The sequence below is a fragment of the Brassica oleracea genome, chromosome C3, assembly GCF_000695525.1.
Source record: "Brassica oleracea var. oleracea cultivar TO1000 chromosome C3, BOL, whole genome shotgun sequence".
Taxonomy (NCBI): domain Eukaryota; kingdom Viridiplantae; phylum Streptophyta; class Magnoliopsida; order Brassicales; family Brassicaceae; genus Brassica; species Brassica oleracea.
Genome location: NC_027750.1, coordinates 8,470,632 through 8,486,692, shown reverse-complemented (window position 1 = coordinate 8,486,692; position 16,061 = coordinate 8,470,632). Strand labels below are relative to the sequence as shown.

At 32.3% G+C, this 16,061-nt stretch overlaps 1 protein-coding gene and 3 pseudogenes across 1 annotated transcript; 1 reads left to right on the top strand and 3 right to left on the bottom strand.

Moving 5' to 3' along the window:
• Positions 1 to 1,926: 1,926 nt before the first annotated feature.
• On the top strand, positions 1,927 to 3,780 carry LOC106329373 (MATE efflux family protein 5-like). Its single transcript, XM_013768016.1, has one exon. It carries the CDS (start codon positions 2,004 to 2,006, stop codon positions 3,534 to 3,536), a length of 1,533 nt encoding a protein of 510 aa, XP_013623470.1. The 5' UTR covers positions 1,927 to 2,003; the 3' UTR covers positions 3,537 to 3,780.
• Positions 3,781 to 5,162: 1,382 nt separating this feature from the next.
• LOC106334052 lies at positions 5,163 to 6,664 on the bottom strand (annotated as a pseudogene).
• Positions 6,665 to 12,599: 5,935 nt separating this feature from the next.
• Positions 12,600 to 13,942, bottom strand: LOC106334367 (annotated as a pseudogene).
• Positions 13,943 to 14,711: 769 nt separating this feature from the next.
• The window catches only part of LOC106334239, a 3,911-nt pseudogene continuing 2,561 nt past the window's right edge, over positions 14,712 to 16,061 (bottom strand).

The following is a 16,061-nucleotide window of genomic DNA, read 5'->3' as shown; positions in this document are numbered from 1 at the left end:
TGTGTTAGATCTTCAAAACTAGATTGGGTTTAATATTGGAAATAAATATGAAAACATATATATAAACATACCGCCATCTTATTCTATATCTACTTTTAAACCAAACAAAAAATATACCTGCTAATAATAATAATTATTATTATTAATAGACCCATTTCAAGATGTAGATGACATAAGTATCTTATTTTAAAATGATTTCGAAACCATATATTCCAAACTTTTAAAACCAGTAACTAAAATTTATTTAACAAAAAGATTAAGTTTTAGTTTATAAAGCAGAATCTATGAAAATGTAATATAAATAGTTTTCTCAAAAATTTACTCCATTAATATGAATAGAAATATAAACGAATAAAAATGGTAATTTCAAATTACTAATGAAATTTATAGAAGTATTTTATTTTTGAAAAATTATTTTCAGTTTACTCATTTCTTGAATAACACATCTATCCATACTATTAAAACAGAAGTCATGATTTATCTCATGTTTGATTTTTTTATTTGGACCACCTTTTAAATGAAATTTGTATAAATATTTAAATTTTCTATTTAAAAAAAAACAAATTAAATATATATATAGATATTCTTATGTTTCCTCTGAAATTGCATATGTAGAAAATATTTTCATGCCTTTTATTTACAATATAAATATATATTTCATTTTCATTAAAAATGTGGTGTTTGAAATGCTATATGTAACAATTAGTAATATGGTAAATATTGATATTATATACTTCTAATCATGCTAAAAATATATTTATATGAATAAAAATGATAATAACCACCCGCACAAGATCTAGTAAAACTTAAATTAGAATTTTAAGAATTTATACATTAGGAAATAAATATTCATATAGTAATTTAGAAGTAACTTTTTGTACAAACTTTAATTTCATTAATTCAAATAGGCAATGCAAAAATAAATATATATTAAAACATAAAACAGTAGACACTAAGACAGATAAATCTTCATGATGAAATGGAACAACAGATTTGAGACAGAACTTGAATGCATCAAAAAGCTTTACAGCAAAGCCAGAAAATGCAATATTAGTTACTTTATGTTGTGACGTTGGACACCAACCCCTTATCTACGATGATTTAGAAAACATCAGTATGCATCATTTGATATGAATAATTTTTGAAAAAAATAGTTCTTAATAATGTATAGGAATGTAGCAGCATAATGTTTTTTTTCTTGTCCCAAATTACAAGTTCTCTTCCTTTATTGCTTTTGGTCCCAAAACAAAATTCCTTTTTTTTCTCCAGTGTTGAACAGTATTTTGCTTGAACACTGTTTTCCTGGTCAACGTCCAACCAGCTAATCCCACTTAAGCATATTAACTAACTTCCATCTCTTAATTGATTAACATTTTCTTTGTACTACAACTCTTCCTGAATTCTCTTTCCGACAAAAAAAAAGTTACGATTAAATTAGAAACATCAACATAAGTACAAAGAAATGAAAGCAAAAAAAAAAAAAAAACTATGGGACCAAAATTTGTGAAAAAAAAACTTCACAAAAGGTGTTACATTGCACCTTTTTATTTTTATTATTTATTCATACCTTTTTGAGTGGTCATATAACTCCAAACTCCATTTGGCTCTTGACTCTAATTCAACTGATGGGGCGCACCGCGTGTAAATTTGCGACTTTGAAAAGTTAGACATATATGAACATGAAATGATGTAGTAGTGGAGAGAAGAAGTTTCTATTGAATAGGTTTACTTCCCACTCGTCTAGTGGTATGTTAAACATGAGAAATTGACCCGTCCCTTGTTCGGTTTGTTACTATGTTCCGTGTTATTTAATTTAATATAATTCCAATCAAGCGTGTGTGAATAGATTTTGACTGAAAAAAAAAAAAAAAGGTTCAAAACACAAATGATATTAAACACTTTTTCTCTACTATATAAAGCCAGCGGCTTAACACATCTTCTTCACAACCAAAATCCTCCCTCTCTCTCTCTCTTCTCTCTCAGACATTTGACTAACAAACAGAATGTATAAATCAAGTTCTGTCAGAGATGAAGGTACAATACCATTACTACAAAAGCTCTCTCCTCATGAAAAACTGCATTTAAATAAAAACCACTCTGCTCCTCTCACCCACTTCGCAAACGAAGCAATCTCAATAGCCAAAATCTCTCTCCCATTAGTCTTCACAGGTCTCCTCCTCTACTTCCGCTCCTTCGTCTCCCTGTTTTTCCTCGGCGGCCTCGGCCGCCCCACTCTCGCCGGAGGCTCCCTAGCGCTCGCATTCGCCAACATAACCGGTTACTCCCTCTTCTCAGGTTTAACCATGGGCGTCGAATCAATCTGCTCTCAAGCCTTCGGCGCAAAACGCTATAACCTAGTTCAGGCCACAATCCGGCGAGGAATCGTCCTCCTCCTCCTCACATCTCTCCCCGTTTCACTTCTTTGGATCAACATCGAGAAGATACTGAAAATGCTGAAACAGGACGAGGATCTTGCCTCTGAAGCTCACATCTTTCTTCTTTACTCTGTTCCTGACCTCGTCGCTCAGTCTTTCTTACATCCATTGAGAGTTTACCTAAGGACGCAAGCAAAGACTCTTCCTTTATCAGTCTGCACGGCCGTCGCGAGTGTTCTACACTTGCCCATCACGTTTCTCTTTGTCTCGTATCTCGGGTTTGGTATTAAAGGTATCGCCTTGAGTGGGGTCTTGTCAAATTTCAACCTTGTCGTCTTTCTATTCATCTACATCCGTTTCGTGGAGGACAAGGTAAGTATCAACGAGGAGGTTTTAGTAGAGGAGGAGGTTGAAGATAGTATGAGAGAATGGAAGAAGCTGATTAGTCTCGCGGTACCGAGCTGTGTATCGGTTTGTCTCGAGTGGTGGTGCTATGAGATTATGATTCTGCTTTGTGGGTTTCTCATAAACCCTAAAGCAACCGTTGCTTCAATGGGGATACTCATTCAAATCACTTCTCTCGTCTACATTTTCCCTAGCTCTTTAAGCTTCGGTGTCTCGACACGTGTCGGTAACGAACTGGGCTCGGACCGACCAATGAGAGCGAGGAGAGCGGCCGTTGTCGGACTCGGTCTCAGCATCGCCCTTGGGTTCACTGCCCTCACTTTCACCGTCTCGGTCAAAAGCATGTGGGCGAAGCTTTTCACGGATGATGAGGAGATCATTAAGTTGACTTCGATGGTACTACCGATCGTTGGCCTTTGCGAGCTTGGGAACTGCCCTCAGACGACGGGCTGCGGCGTTCTTAGAGGGTCGGCGAGGCCGAGGATCGGAGCTAATGTGAATATGGCGGCGTTTTATGTGGTTGGGATGCCGGTGGGAATGGTTTTGGCGTTTTGGTTTGGGTTTGGATTCAAGGGACTTTGGCTAGGGATGCTCGCGGCGCAGATGTCGTGTGTGGGTGGTATGATGGTGGCGACGTGTGGGACTGATTGGGAACTGGAGGCGGTAAGGGCTAAGGAGCTCACGGCTGTGGATGGAGGAAGCAGCGGTGACTGCTTAGATGTGGAGGTTGGGAAGGTTGATAAATTAGGACGATGAGTCTTTACTCTTTAGGAATGATATAGAAGATTTGCTCTGTTTCATGACATTCTTTGGGATTAACTGATAACTTTGTTCTTTAATTGGATGGAAAGCATTCAATGATTATTAATGTAAGTTTTGTAGGATAATGATATGATCCCAGAGATTGGTTGTTACAGATTTGGTGTAAGCATGGTTTCAAAAGTTCAGGTCTTCAAATTTTGACCATACTGATTACTTAAGAGTTTGATTGTTTTTTTTTTACTTTGTTCTAAAACTATTTGCAAAATCATGTGTATAGCTGATTGCAGCGGTAAATATTTAATATCAATCTCTATAGATTTTTTAACTATTTTATAACGACGTTTAAAACAATTTTAAATAACAGAAAATTTCATTTGACATGGAGTGTGCAAAATGTTCCAACAGAAGCAATAGTTCATACTTATAAATTTTGTTTTCCGGTTTGGCTGATTAACTAAACTGTGTTACATAGTTTTATGTCGTGACTCAGTTACTGTTGTAAGAAAGCCATTTTAAAGTTTTTAAACTATATGTTCTGCAAATGCTGATTTTCTATTTGCTTTCTGATAAATTATTCATATTTTATTATTTTGTGTCAAAAAGCACGCTTAGCTCTTAAATTTTTTGTATGGTTGATAAGAGCATTTCTAACACCACTCCATTTTTTATTTAAAAATGAAATGAAATAGAGTATGAAATAAGAAATGTTCAAATCCAACTGCATATCTCACTTTATAATAGAGTTTACTCCATAAATGAACTAATCTATTTTTTGTTCATTACGCCGTTATAGAATGAGATATGAAGTTGGGTTGAATTAATTATATTCTATTTTCTTTTTTACTCTATTTTAAAAAAAAAAAATAGAGTTTTACATTGGAAATATTCTAAGAAATAAATACATTTTAATGATATAAATGGTCTGCAATTCATTTAAATCTATTTCTATATACCACTATATATAATCAAATGGCGGAACGTTGTGGTCAAGTGAGACAAACTTTCTTTTTCTTTTTTTTTTAAGTGAGACAAACTTGGAACACCAATTCATTTCTAATTATTTATCTACAACACATTGTTTCTAGACAGCCACACGAACATGAATTCTTGCTTATGGTCCATTTGTTTATTCAGAGAAATGATCTATTCATACACTGGTCTTTTTGTAGACCTTTCCATACCTGAGATTTACGTTGAATCATCAAAGAAAAAACTTAACCACATATATTTAAAAAAATTAAACCATTCCAGACCCACATGAAGCCAGAAAAAATAGTCTCATTTTTTCTCGACTAAATTCTGAACAAGACGGGACTCTGAAAAAGACAAAAGCAATGTACAAACATAATGCCTTTCCCTTGGGCGTAAGATGATCAGAACAGCGGAATTAAAAAACTAGAAAGTTATAGTAGCTTCTGATATCTACTTAAGTATACTATCGGAAATAGACTCCTCTGTTTTCGTTTTGTAAACTTAAAAATTACGAAAACCTCTGTCTTCAGAACGTTTTATAGAATCTAAAAAAAAAATTATTATAGAATCTCAAATGCTAATATAATATTAAGAATCAACTCAAAGATTTCAAATCCAAAATGTATTTTCCCGGAAAAATAAATTTTATTATTCGATTACAAGCTGACATGAGGCCGAAGCTTTGGACATAGATGTCACATCCTACATTATAATCTGCCCATCATCCATGCACGTTGCTTGTAATCTGATCGTAGCAGTCATTAAACGATGAGCGTTTTTCAGAATATAAGCTGTGGCTTCTCTCTCGTCTAGTGTTCCTCCATAGCCTGTCCATTGGATATTCTCGAGATGGAAGCTCAAGCATTTAGGAACAGAGCTAGGTTCCGAGCCTAAGCAGTATAGTTGATCCTCGGTATCTTCGGGATATGTCTAGGAAACATAAAAGGCATCGGATTAGATCAAGTTTCTTGAAACTGAAACAAACAAAAAAAAGTTCTTGAAACTGATTACAAAGACGGGACAAAAGTGTAACTTACGCGGCCTAGCTTGAGAGATTGTAAATTAGGAAATATTTCAGAAAACTCAGAAGTAGATTAGAGCGAAAACTGTTGCAAACGTCTAGTTCAAGATGAAGAAGCTGGTTGAAGATTAAACTATCCGTTAGATCAAAAACCTATACACAAAAAACAACAAAATTACGTAATCTTGAAATAAAATGATATCTTCAAAAAAATGAAACCGAGATTGCGGAAAAATTAAAAACATTTTAAGGGTTTTACCATCGAAGGATATAAACATATCACAAGATGCTCAACGGAAGAAAGAACTCTCAGAAGATTTTCATTTTTGGACATATCAACTGATACATCTGCCTCCACCAGTTTAGGCATATCCTCAAGAAAGTTATAATAACCGCAGCGATCGAAGATCTTTAAGTAATTTAAACAAGGAGTGCTTATCTCGAGTCTTGGTTCATCAGAACCATAATAGGCAGGTTCTGAAGTAATGGATAATCTATGTAGGGGAGGGACTGATATTGTGAACAAAAAACGTCCACCACTACAAAGTCTTTGGAGGAAGAAATCTTCAAGAACAGGACAAGCCGATAAAAATCTTGTGAAAGATTCTTCGCATTGAAAATCCACACATGTGAGGTGCAAAATTTTCAGGGAAGGGAAACAAACGGGAGAATCAACAACGTCTAGAACAATCTTGCCTTGAAGTTTCAAGACAAAGAGTGTTTTGAAAACGTTGAGGTTATTTGGGAACTTGATGGGAGTGTAATAACCATAATAATAATTCAAATTGATTGTCATCTCTAGGAGATTGGAACCGATGTTTGGGAATAATAGAGTATCTATGGAATCAGAGTACTTCCCAAGTTTGAGATTTAGGGTTTTGAGAGCTTCATGTAACGGCAAGGACACGCCACAAAATAGGTCAAATCCAAGAGAACCAATGTAAGGACATGTTTCGTCATAAACTAGCATTGGCATCATCTTCCACACAGGTTTCCATCGTTTAGACAATAAGCTTGTGGACATTGCAGTTCTTACCAATGAGAGGATTCGTAAGAGCAAATCGTCAGGTAGGTGACTGATGCTATCTGGAGACGTAACCTCTTCACTTCCCAATCTTGCAGCTTTCATCGTTTGAGATCTGAAGGAGTAACCTAATATTTGGAGCGTAGAGGAAAGGAGAGGTATGAGACCTTAATTTTTGTCAAGGTTACTCCGCCTTGTCGCATATTATTTGTACTAGATCTTTTCTCCCCGCTACGCGCGGATTATGTGTTATTATATTTTATATTTAAAAATGATTTAGATTATTTTTCATTAAAATATTCATAAAATATGCAAAAAAAATGTAATGACAGTAATTAGCGATGTTTGGTTGTGATTCTTTAGGTTGATGAATTTCACTTTATTTCTAACTATTGAGTATTTTACTGCATAATTATACACCTATGACTTTAGCTTCATTTCAGACAAATATATAAATATTTTTTATAAATGTATTCTATTTCAAAAATAGTTTACTATATGTTTGATAAATATTTGAATGATAATAGTTTTTGATAACTAATCAAATTCACTTAGCTAAATCTTTAAATCTTGAATCAATATCCTTTTTTTTAAATGAACTTACTTTTTACACTATTATATATGGAAAATAGAGTAAAATTAGATCATTTTACTCTTAATTTTATTTTAGAATAAAAATATAAATTGAAGTTGAAAATGCTCTAAAACGGAAAGGAAACTTATTGCAGCGATTGAGTACCTAGGTTTGAAACTGAACCAATGGTTTTCTTAGAGTAGTTTGGTGAATCGTTACAAATATCTACATTTCTTCTTATGACTCATTGTTATGTTTCTCTACTCTTTTGTATCATATGGTTTTTTTAAGTACTATCAAAAACTGGTCTACGCTGCCCATTGTTTAAAAAAATATTATTATTATTATTCTGGTTAAACAAAATGAAATTAAATTTTCAATACAAAATTTCAACTGACACAATGTATGTAAAAACAATTGGTTACATTATTGTAAACCATATTTATAACTGAAGAAATACCTACTTTTCTAAAATACCTTGATGAAGTCTATTAAAATAAGAGAGTTGTTCTTTCTAGGTATTAGAGTGTATGTAACATCCCTTACTTATTCATAAACAACCTTAACAACTTCTATTTTTTTGCATATGAATTTTGGAGATGTGTTCCTTATACAGTGTATTTGCCTTATAACATCTATTTGTACTGTTTGCTAAGTATATTGTTGATCTTATGACATTTTCAACTCTACTACATAATTTATTTCAAAATGAAATTTGGAGTAAGAAATGCTATAACTTATTCTATTTTTCATTTTATAATAGAGAAAACATGGATAACTTGATAAATAGAGTAATTATTTTATTTTTTGTTCATTACTTTATTTTCACTCTATTTTTAGAGCATGGTTGGAGTAAATTCAACTCCATTATAAAATTACTTTATTTAGAAACAAAAATGAAATTTTATAGTGGAAATGTTCTTAAAGATATATGACGTGGAGTTAGCATATATTTATTACCACTGATATGTACTATAATATCTGTAAATTCATAAATTTTATTCATTTTCAAAATTTTTTCTTGTTTATATGCTTTTAAAATAAGAAATTTAACTCTAATCATTTCTCCATATTATTGTTTGGTTTTATGTTTATTACTATTTTTTGAATGACTAAACTGATAATAGTAATACATTTTTTTATCTAAGTAGATTAAGACCATTCCTAATTTATCGTTCTATTTGTGTGATTTTATATTGTTCTCATACGGTTTATGTGGGAATATAATTTAAATTTTGATAGAGTTACAGAAAATAGAGTGTATATCTTTCTTGTTTATTTTTTTTTGTACTGCATCCGTTTTTTTATTATTTGGAACTACCCCTTTTTTACCACCATTCTCTATTTTAAATTATATTCTTTTGAATAAATATTTTAAATTATATTACTGGATTGGAAAACGTTTTGGTATTATAGTAAATTCAATTTTTTTTCTTCACCATTTTTTTGAAGAGAAAAATAGTATTGAATTTTTTTTATTTAACAGATCTTAAAACTAAATATTAATAAAATTTAAAATTATATAATTTTTACTGGATACTTATGTGTTTCACTTAATAATTTAATTTTTTTTTAAATAACTTGTAAACTATTTGTGACTGAATTTATTAGGAAAATATTTTGGTATTAGAGTTAACTGAATTCTTTTTCTTCACTATTTTGTTTTGAAGAGAAAAATAGTGTTGAATTTTGTGATTTAATAGATCTTAAAATTAAATATTAATTAAATAAAAAATTATATAATTGTTAGTGGATACTTATGAGTTTCACTTAATAATTTGTTTTAAAAAAATAACTTGTAAACTATTTGTGCCTGAATTTAATCATCACAAATATACAATCAACTTATTCCGGAATTTATCTTAAAGTTTTTACTTGTATTACATTTTATTTCATAGTCGCTTGAACATAATTTGCATTATAGTATATAATTTAACTTCGGAAATTTAATAGTACAATAAAAACTCTTAATAATATTGGAACAATGATAATTTATTAATTTATAGAGTTATTAATTTAAAGAAATTTATATTTTTAGACTTATATTTTAAAAATATATTATATTTAAAAGAAGGAATGAATGTTTTAATTTATAATAATATATATTAGTTAAAACTCTATAGATTTGAAGTTCATCAATATTTATGAGATTATTTGATACTACAGTTGACTCTCTATAAATTAATAAAAAAAATTCGGTTCCGAGTTCGGCCGGTTCAAATATGACACAAATCGATAAAATAAAAAAATAATATGTTCTTAGAAAATCCTATATAAATATATGGTCCCATTAAAATCATAAATTAATAATATATCTATATATACATTTCATATAAGTACAAACCAAATATTATATTATTGATATTATATTCACAATAAAAATACTTCTATTTTTTCATAACATTTCAATATATTTTGATAATATTTAGTAAAATTATATCGGAAAACCACATATAAGTTATATAAAACATAAAAATATAAACCAAGTAATATAATAAAAAAATTTAAAGTCAAATTTCTAAAATTTTATTAATGTATATACGGTAGAATAAACATATTGTTTATTTTATAAATAAAAATATTCAAAAATTGTAAAAAATTGAAAAAAGAAACTTTTAGTAAATTAATATCTCTATAAATTAATAAAATTTCAAAGTCCCAATATTATTAATTTATAGATGTTGTACTGTACATTGTATGTATGTTGAATACATATGGAAGTATACAAATGAGTTTTTATATGTAATTCGATAAAGCTACACCAAAATATTGAAATGAAAAATAATAATTAGAGAAACAATTCATTTTGAAGATTAATAAATTACATACCTATTCAAATTGAATCCACTTTACATGTTTTCCTAAAAAGATCAATCCTTTTATTAAAAGGGTCCATTAAGCTATAAAACTACCAGTAATCTACGTATAATTCTGAAACGAAGAACTAAGTCACAACTTGCAAAACACTTCGAAGAGGAATTGACAAAGAACGCAGGAAAAACTTAAAAAGGTCTTTACCAATCTCGAAAATCACTAAGAAAAAGAGGTTAAAAAGCAAGTAAAATCTTACCGACTAACGGCAAATTACGCCAATGAACAAAATTCCAAAAACATAGTATAGTTACAAAATACAACTTTGGTTTCCTTAGTTCATAAGCTGAAGCTTACTTCTGTAGCCGGACCCCTACAAACAATAATTGTCAAAACTAAATAAAGATAGAAGAAATAAATATGGATCATGGATAAAAATATTGGAGAAATATAGTTGCGCACCTTGTCATCGAATATGAATACACCTCGGGACTTATTTTGTCCACTCATCATTTAGCAGACAATTTAGATAGCACTGCTTAATTGCAGAGATTAATGTTCATATATAACCAATATTTATCAGAAAAGATTATCATTTCAATACAGTATTTAAATAAATTAATAGTAAAGTAAATAATATAGCTTAATACGCAATAATAGTAAGCAAATCTGCGTACGCAACTATATAAGTTGCTGGAATAAGGAGAGACACTTGCAGCCACAAGTTTAAGAGTCTGATCTCTTTCCAGTTTCATCCTTACGGGTCCTCAGCGTCCACGAAACTCAAATTCGAGAACCAGAATGCATTCAGCGAGTAACCCAGCACGTCGATCCCACGCGCCCAAAATGGTTTATCCCCTTTGCCACTCGGAATCATCTCGTCTATAGCCTTACCTAACCCCACCTCCTTCGACACGTGTCCATCGCAACTTCCATCCGCAACCGTCGTCTCTCTCATAAACTCTCTCAGAAGCGTAACCGCCGAAGTCCGATCGCAGGCCCCAGTGTTCAGCCGAAACGTCAGCACTCTCTCCTCGCCGTCGCGCAGGCGCAGATTGTAGAGACTAACGAAGAAGACGCCGCACTCGCCATTACTCCAAATGCATTTCGATTCCGATTGACTGGTTCAAAAAAGCAATGTGTGGATTCCCTAAAGAACTGTAGGAGGAGACACGCTTCAGAAAATCTTCATAGCGGCTTCAGAACAATGGAGCCATGTGGATGTGTGATATATGTTAGGTTACATAAACTATTAGGTCATACCTATTCTTCGATCAGAAGCAGGTGAAGGCCGATTAGCATCCCGACTTTAACGGGATATGGGCTTCTCAAAAGTGAATCAACTTGACAGGCGGCGACTTTGTCGAAGTAAACAGTCAGAGATCGACGATTTGGAGCGTTTTAGGGCCATCATTGCGATGGTTCAAGGATTTGGAATCTAAATAGGGTTATCGGAGAAATAGCAAGCGACATATATATATATATATATAGGTATCAAAGAGAAATTGGAAAGTGGATTGACATGTAGAAGTCTGAGCATACTCTAAACGGCAGAAGATGAAGAAGAAGAAGTAACAGATGGCTAGGTAAACTTTATTATGTCAATTAAATCAGAATCTTTACAGTAGGGAAATCTGAAAAGGTCGTAAACGGTGGTTGAAGGCATGAAGTCGACTTACAATAGTTTATTTTAACACTAGTTTATTTTAACACTCATAATATTGATATTTTTACAAATTAAGTATAAGTTGATTTCTTTGCCCAAAAAGTTATGATTTATTTACATAAGATTTCATACAGATTTATTATCTTATCAATTAATGTCTTATTTTACACTGACCCATTTTAGACCAATGAAATTTATTAATTTATTGGTTTATTTATTTATTGAATATTCATTTATAGAATTCTACTGTATTTAACTTTCCATAATATTTAAGTCAATAAAATTAACTTAGTTTTGTATTTGTTAAGATATATTTACATATAGTTTGATAAAATATAGATATTATACTAAATTGGCTACTATTTTATACTAATTTGATGTGGATATTTTCTTATACTTTCAGTTATATTTTATGTTTTAACAATAGTAATGTAGATGCTTTACATATATGGTATGTATCGAAATGTTATTATCTCATTTTTAAAATCTTACTAATAAACAAAATCTTCATCATTAAGATTGTACATATCATATTTTTCACTAAGCCTTGTCATATTTAATTTCTTTTATGATAATGAATATGATAATGACAAGCAAATTTGAAAAAAAATAATTTTCTTAGGTTCTTCTCCTACTTGCACGTTCAGAGCAATGGTATTAAAAACTATAACGCTATCGTTGCTTCTCATATTATCGTAGGAATCACATCATCCTAAAGAAACTCCCCTGTTTTCTTTTTGTCAGCCAAAGGAGAAACGAAACAGCTCCATTTTCAGAAATTCTATAAAATCACAAATGCTGATACAATATTATAATCCCAACAAACCTCTATGACGTTAAAGTCACATCAGTTACATTTACTTTAATGCATCAAATCAATTTAAAAGGACTTAAAGATTTAAAATCCAAAATGTATTTCTTGAAACAAATTTTAAAATTGGATTCACATCATCAAATTGTAGTTGTGAGTGAGAGCTAAAACAAAGATTCTAAGAAGAACGTCGTCGAGTTACAAGCAGACATGAAGTTGAAGCCTTAGGCATAGATTTCAACTCCTTGATCTTCAGTCGCTCTTTCTTTTTCCTGCATGAAGATACATAGATCGTAGCGGTTTTTAAACAACGAGCGTTCTGCAGGATGTAACGAACGACTTCTTTCTCTTCTATTGTTCCTCTGTAGCATCTCCACTTAAAAGTTTGTAGATGGAATGACAAGCATTCAGGAACCGAACTCGGATTACAGACTGAAGGTGGTGGATCATCGAACTTTTTAAAATAAGCCAACTGACATGGATCTGTCCATGCAGGCCCCATTAGCAACTCATGTATCTCCTGAAGCTTAAAAACTCGTAGTTTAGGGGAATGTTTGAGCAAATGCAATAACAGATTACGCGAAATTTTGCCGTAAATACATAGTTCTAGACGAAGAAGCCGCTGAGAAATTTTATCGGCAAGAAGCAGAACCTGAACGTCAGAAACATTACAAGAATTACGAAAAATAATGAAAAGAGTGATAGTTTTTTCAAATAAAACAAGACCAGGATTACCTCATTAGCATATAAATGTATCGAAAGAAACTCGACCGAAGTAAGAATTCGGAGAAAATCACTAGTTTGAGAAGGATCAACTTCAAGGGTAGCCTCCACCAAATTAGGCATATCCTTTGTAAATATGAGACGACCAGTGATGTTTTTGATCTTTAAGTACTTCAAACAAGGAGTGCTTATCTCGAGTCTCTTTTGAGGAGGGGGCAGAAAAATAGTTTTGGGTGATCAGCACGTTCTAACTGTATCGAAGAAGACATCTTCAAGAAGAGGACAGGCCGATATTAGCCTGCAGAAATATTGTTCGTCACAGAAACTCACACTTCTGAGGTGCAAACCTTTCAGGGACCGGAAACAAACCGATGGTTTACCTGCTGAACAGTATCTTCGTGGTGGTGAATCATCAAATACAAGATACCGGATCATGTGGAGTTTCAGGACGACCAGTTTCTGGAAGACTGTTTCAGGCAAACTACTGAGTATAAGTGGAACAGATTGTAACTGTAGTTTGATAGTTAGGGCTTTGAGAACAGGAGCTTCATGTAGTTGCAACGACCTGCGGCAAAACTCGACAAATCCTTGGGAAGTCATGGTCGGACAAGATTTTTCAACGTATTTAAGTACAGGCATCATCTTCCACAGAGATTCCCATCGTTTAGAGAGTAAGCTTGTATTCATTGCCTCGCTTATTGAGACTAATGAGAGAATTTGAATGAGCAAATCGTCTGGTAAATTACTGATCATATCCGAGAACGTAACATCTTCTGTTCCTAGTTTTACAGCTGACATTTCTGCCCCCGGAAAAAAGCACTGAAACTAGACTAGAGATTGAAAAGAGAAAGATTGTATAGGTAATGAAGGAGAGCTAAAACCCTAATACACTTTGTGAAGCAGATAAAACTTAACAAACATAATTAGGCTTAGTACTTTTGTTTAATATATGGGCTTGAAAGCCTGGAAACTAATATATTAACCCCAATGTACTATTTTAGCAGCATGCACTAAAATAAAAACTACATATTTTTATCACTACTTACGCAATAGTTCAGAAGAATGCACGATCACAATATTTTTAGGTATATAAATATAACAAAAATTCAAATCAAATATTTACATTTTCATTAAATTAATTTTTGGAAAAATCAACTCTGCAGTATAAAAACACGGACGAGAACTTTTGTTATTTATAAATACAAATATTTAAAATTTTAACCGTACAAAACCCGGTAAAAGACAACCTTATAATTTTCTCCTACTTGTGTGTAAGATGTTCAGAGCAGTGGTATTACCGTCTTAAAAAAAACTAGAAAGCTATAATAACTTCTGTTATTTTCTAAGGAATCTTATTATAGGAAAAGACTAATCTGTTTTCTTTTGGCAACAAAAAATACACTTTTTTTCTCTAATGCCAATATAATATACCTTTATATATATATATATTATATACCTTTATATATATATATATTATACATACACCTTTTTACTTAGATAAGTATGATAATCCTGATGAAAAGTCAATTTTAAAATTCAAAATGTATTTCCCGGAAATAAATTTATATTATTCGATTACAAGCTGACATGAGGCCGAAGCTTTGGACATAGATGTCAAATCCTTCATTATAATCTGACCATTATCCATATACGTTGTATGTAATCTGATCGTAGAAGTCTTTAAACGATGAGCGTTTTTCAGAATGTAAGCTGCGGCTTCTCTCTCATCTAGTGTTCCTGCATACCCTCTCCACTGAATACTCTCGAGATGGAAGCTCAAGCATTTAGGAACAGAGCTCGGTTCCGAGCCTAAACAGTACAGTTGATCCTCGGTATCTTCAGGATATGTCTAGGAAACATAAAAGGCATTCATTAGAACAATTTAAAATTCTTGAAACTGATGACAAAGGCGGGACAAAAGTGAACTTACGCGGCCAAGATTGAGAGATTGTAAATTAGGAAAATATTTCAGCAAACTCAGAAGTAGCTTAGAGCGAAAACTGTTGCAAACATTTAGTTCAAGATGAAGAAGCCGGTTGAAGATTAAACTATCCGTAAGATCAAGAACCTAGACACAAAAAGCAACGTTACTTAAATCTTGAAAGCAAATGATATCTTCAGAGAAAATGAAACCGAGATTGTGGGAAAATAAAGATTTAAAGGGTTTTACGATTGAAGAATATAAACATATCACAAGATGCTCAACTGAAGAAAGAACTCTTAGAAGCTTTTCATTTTTGGGCATATCAACTGATACATCTGCCTCCACTAATTTAGGCATATCCTCAAGAAAGTTATAATAACCTCTGCATTCAAAGATCTTAAGTATTTCGAACAAGGAGTGCTTATCTCAAGTCTTGGTTCATCGGAACCATAAGTGGCACATTCTTTAGTAATGGATAATCTCTGTAGAGAAGGGACTGACATGCTGAACAAAAAACGGTCACGATTGGAAAGTATTTGGTGGAAGAGCACTACAAGAAAGCAGTGGTATTCTGACGGACATTCCGACGGAAAATGAAATACTCGAAATTTCCCGAGGAATTTCCGAGGATATTCCGAGGAAACCCTAAATTTGGTTTCCTCGGAATTTCCTCGGAATTCCGTCGGTATATTCCGAGGAAATTCCAAGGAACACTTGATATACTCGATCGATCGATGCGTTTTTGAACATAAACGGATCGATCGATGCGTTTATAAAAAAACGTTCGAGATTTTGTTCATTCGATCTATTGGATATCCACATCGATCGATGGGATAATCTAATCGATCACATTGTTACGCTTTGGTCCATCTTAGTGATCGATCGATGCGTTTTTGGACATAAATCCATCGATCAATTTGTTTATAATAAAACATTCGAGATTTTGAAACCCCAAACACTAGTTCCTCGGAATTTCCTCGGAATATTCCGAGG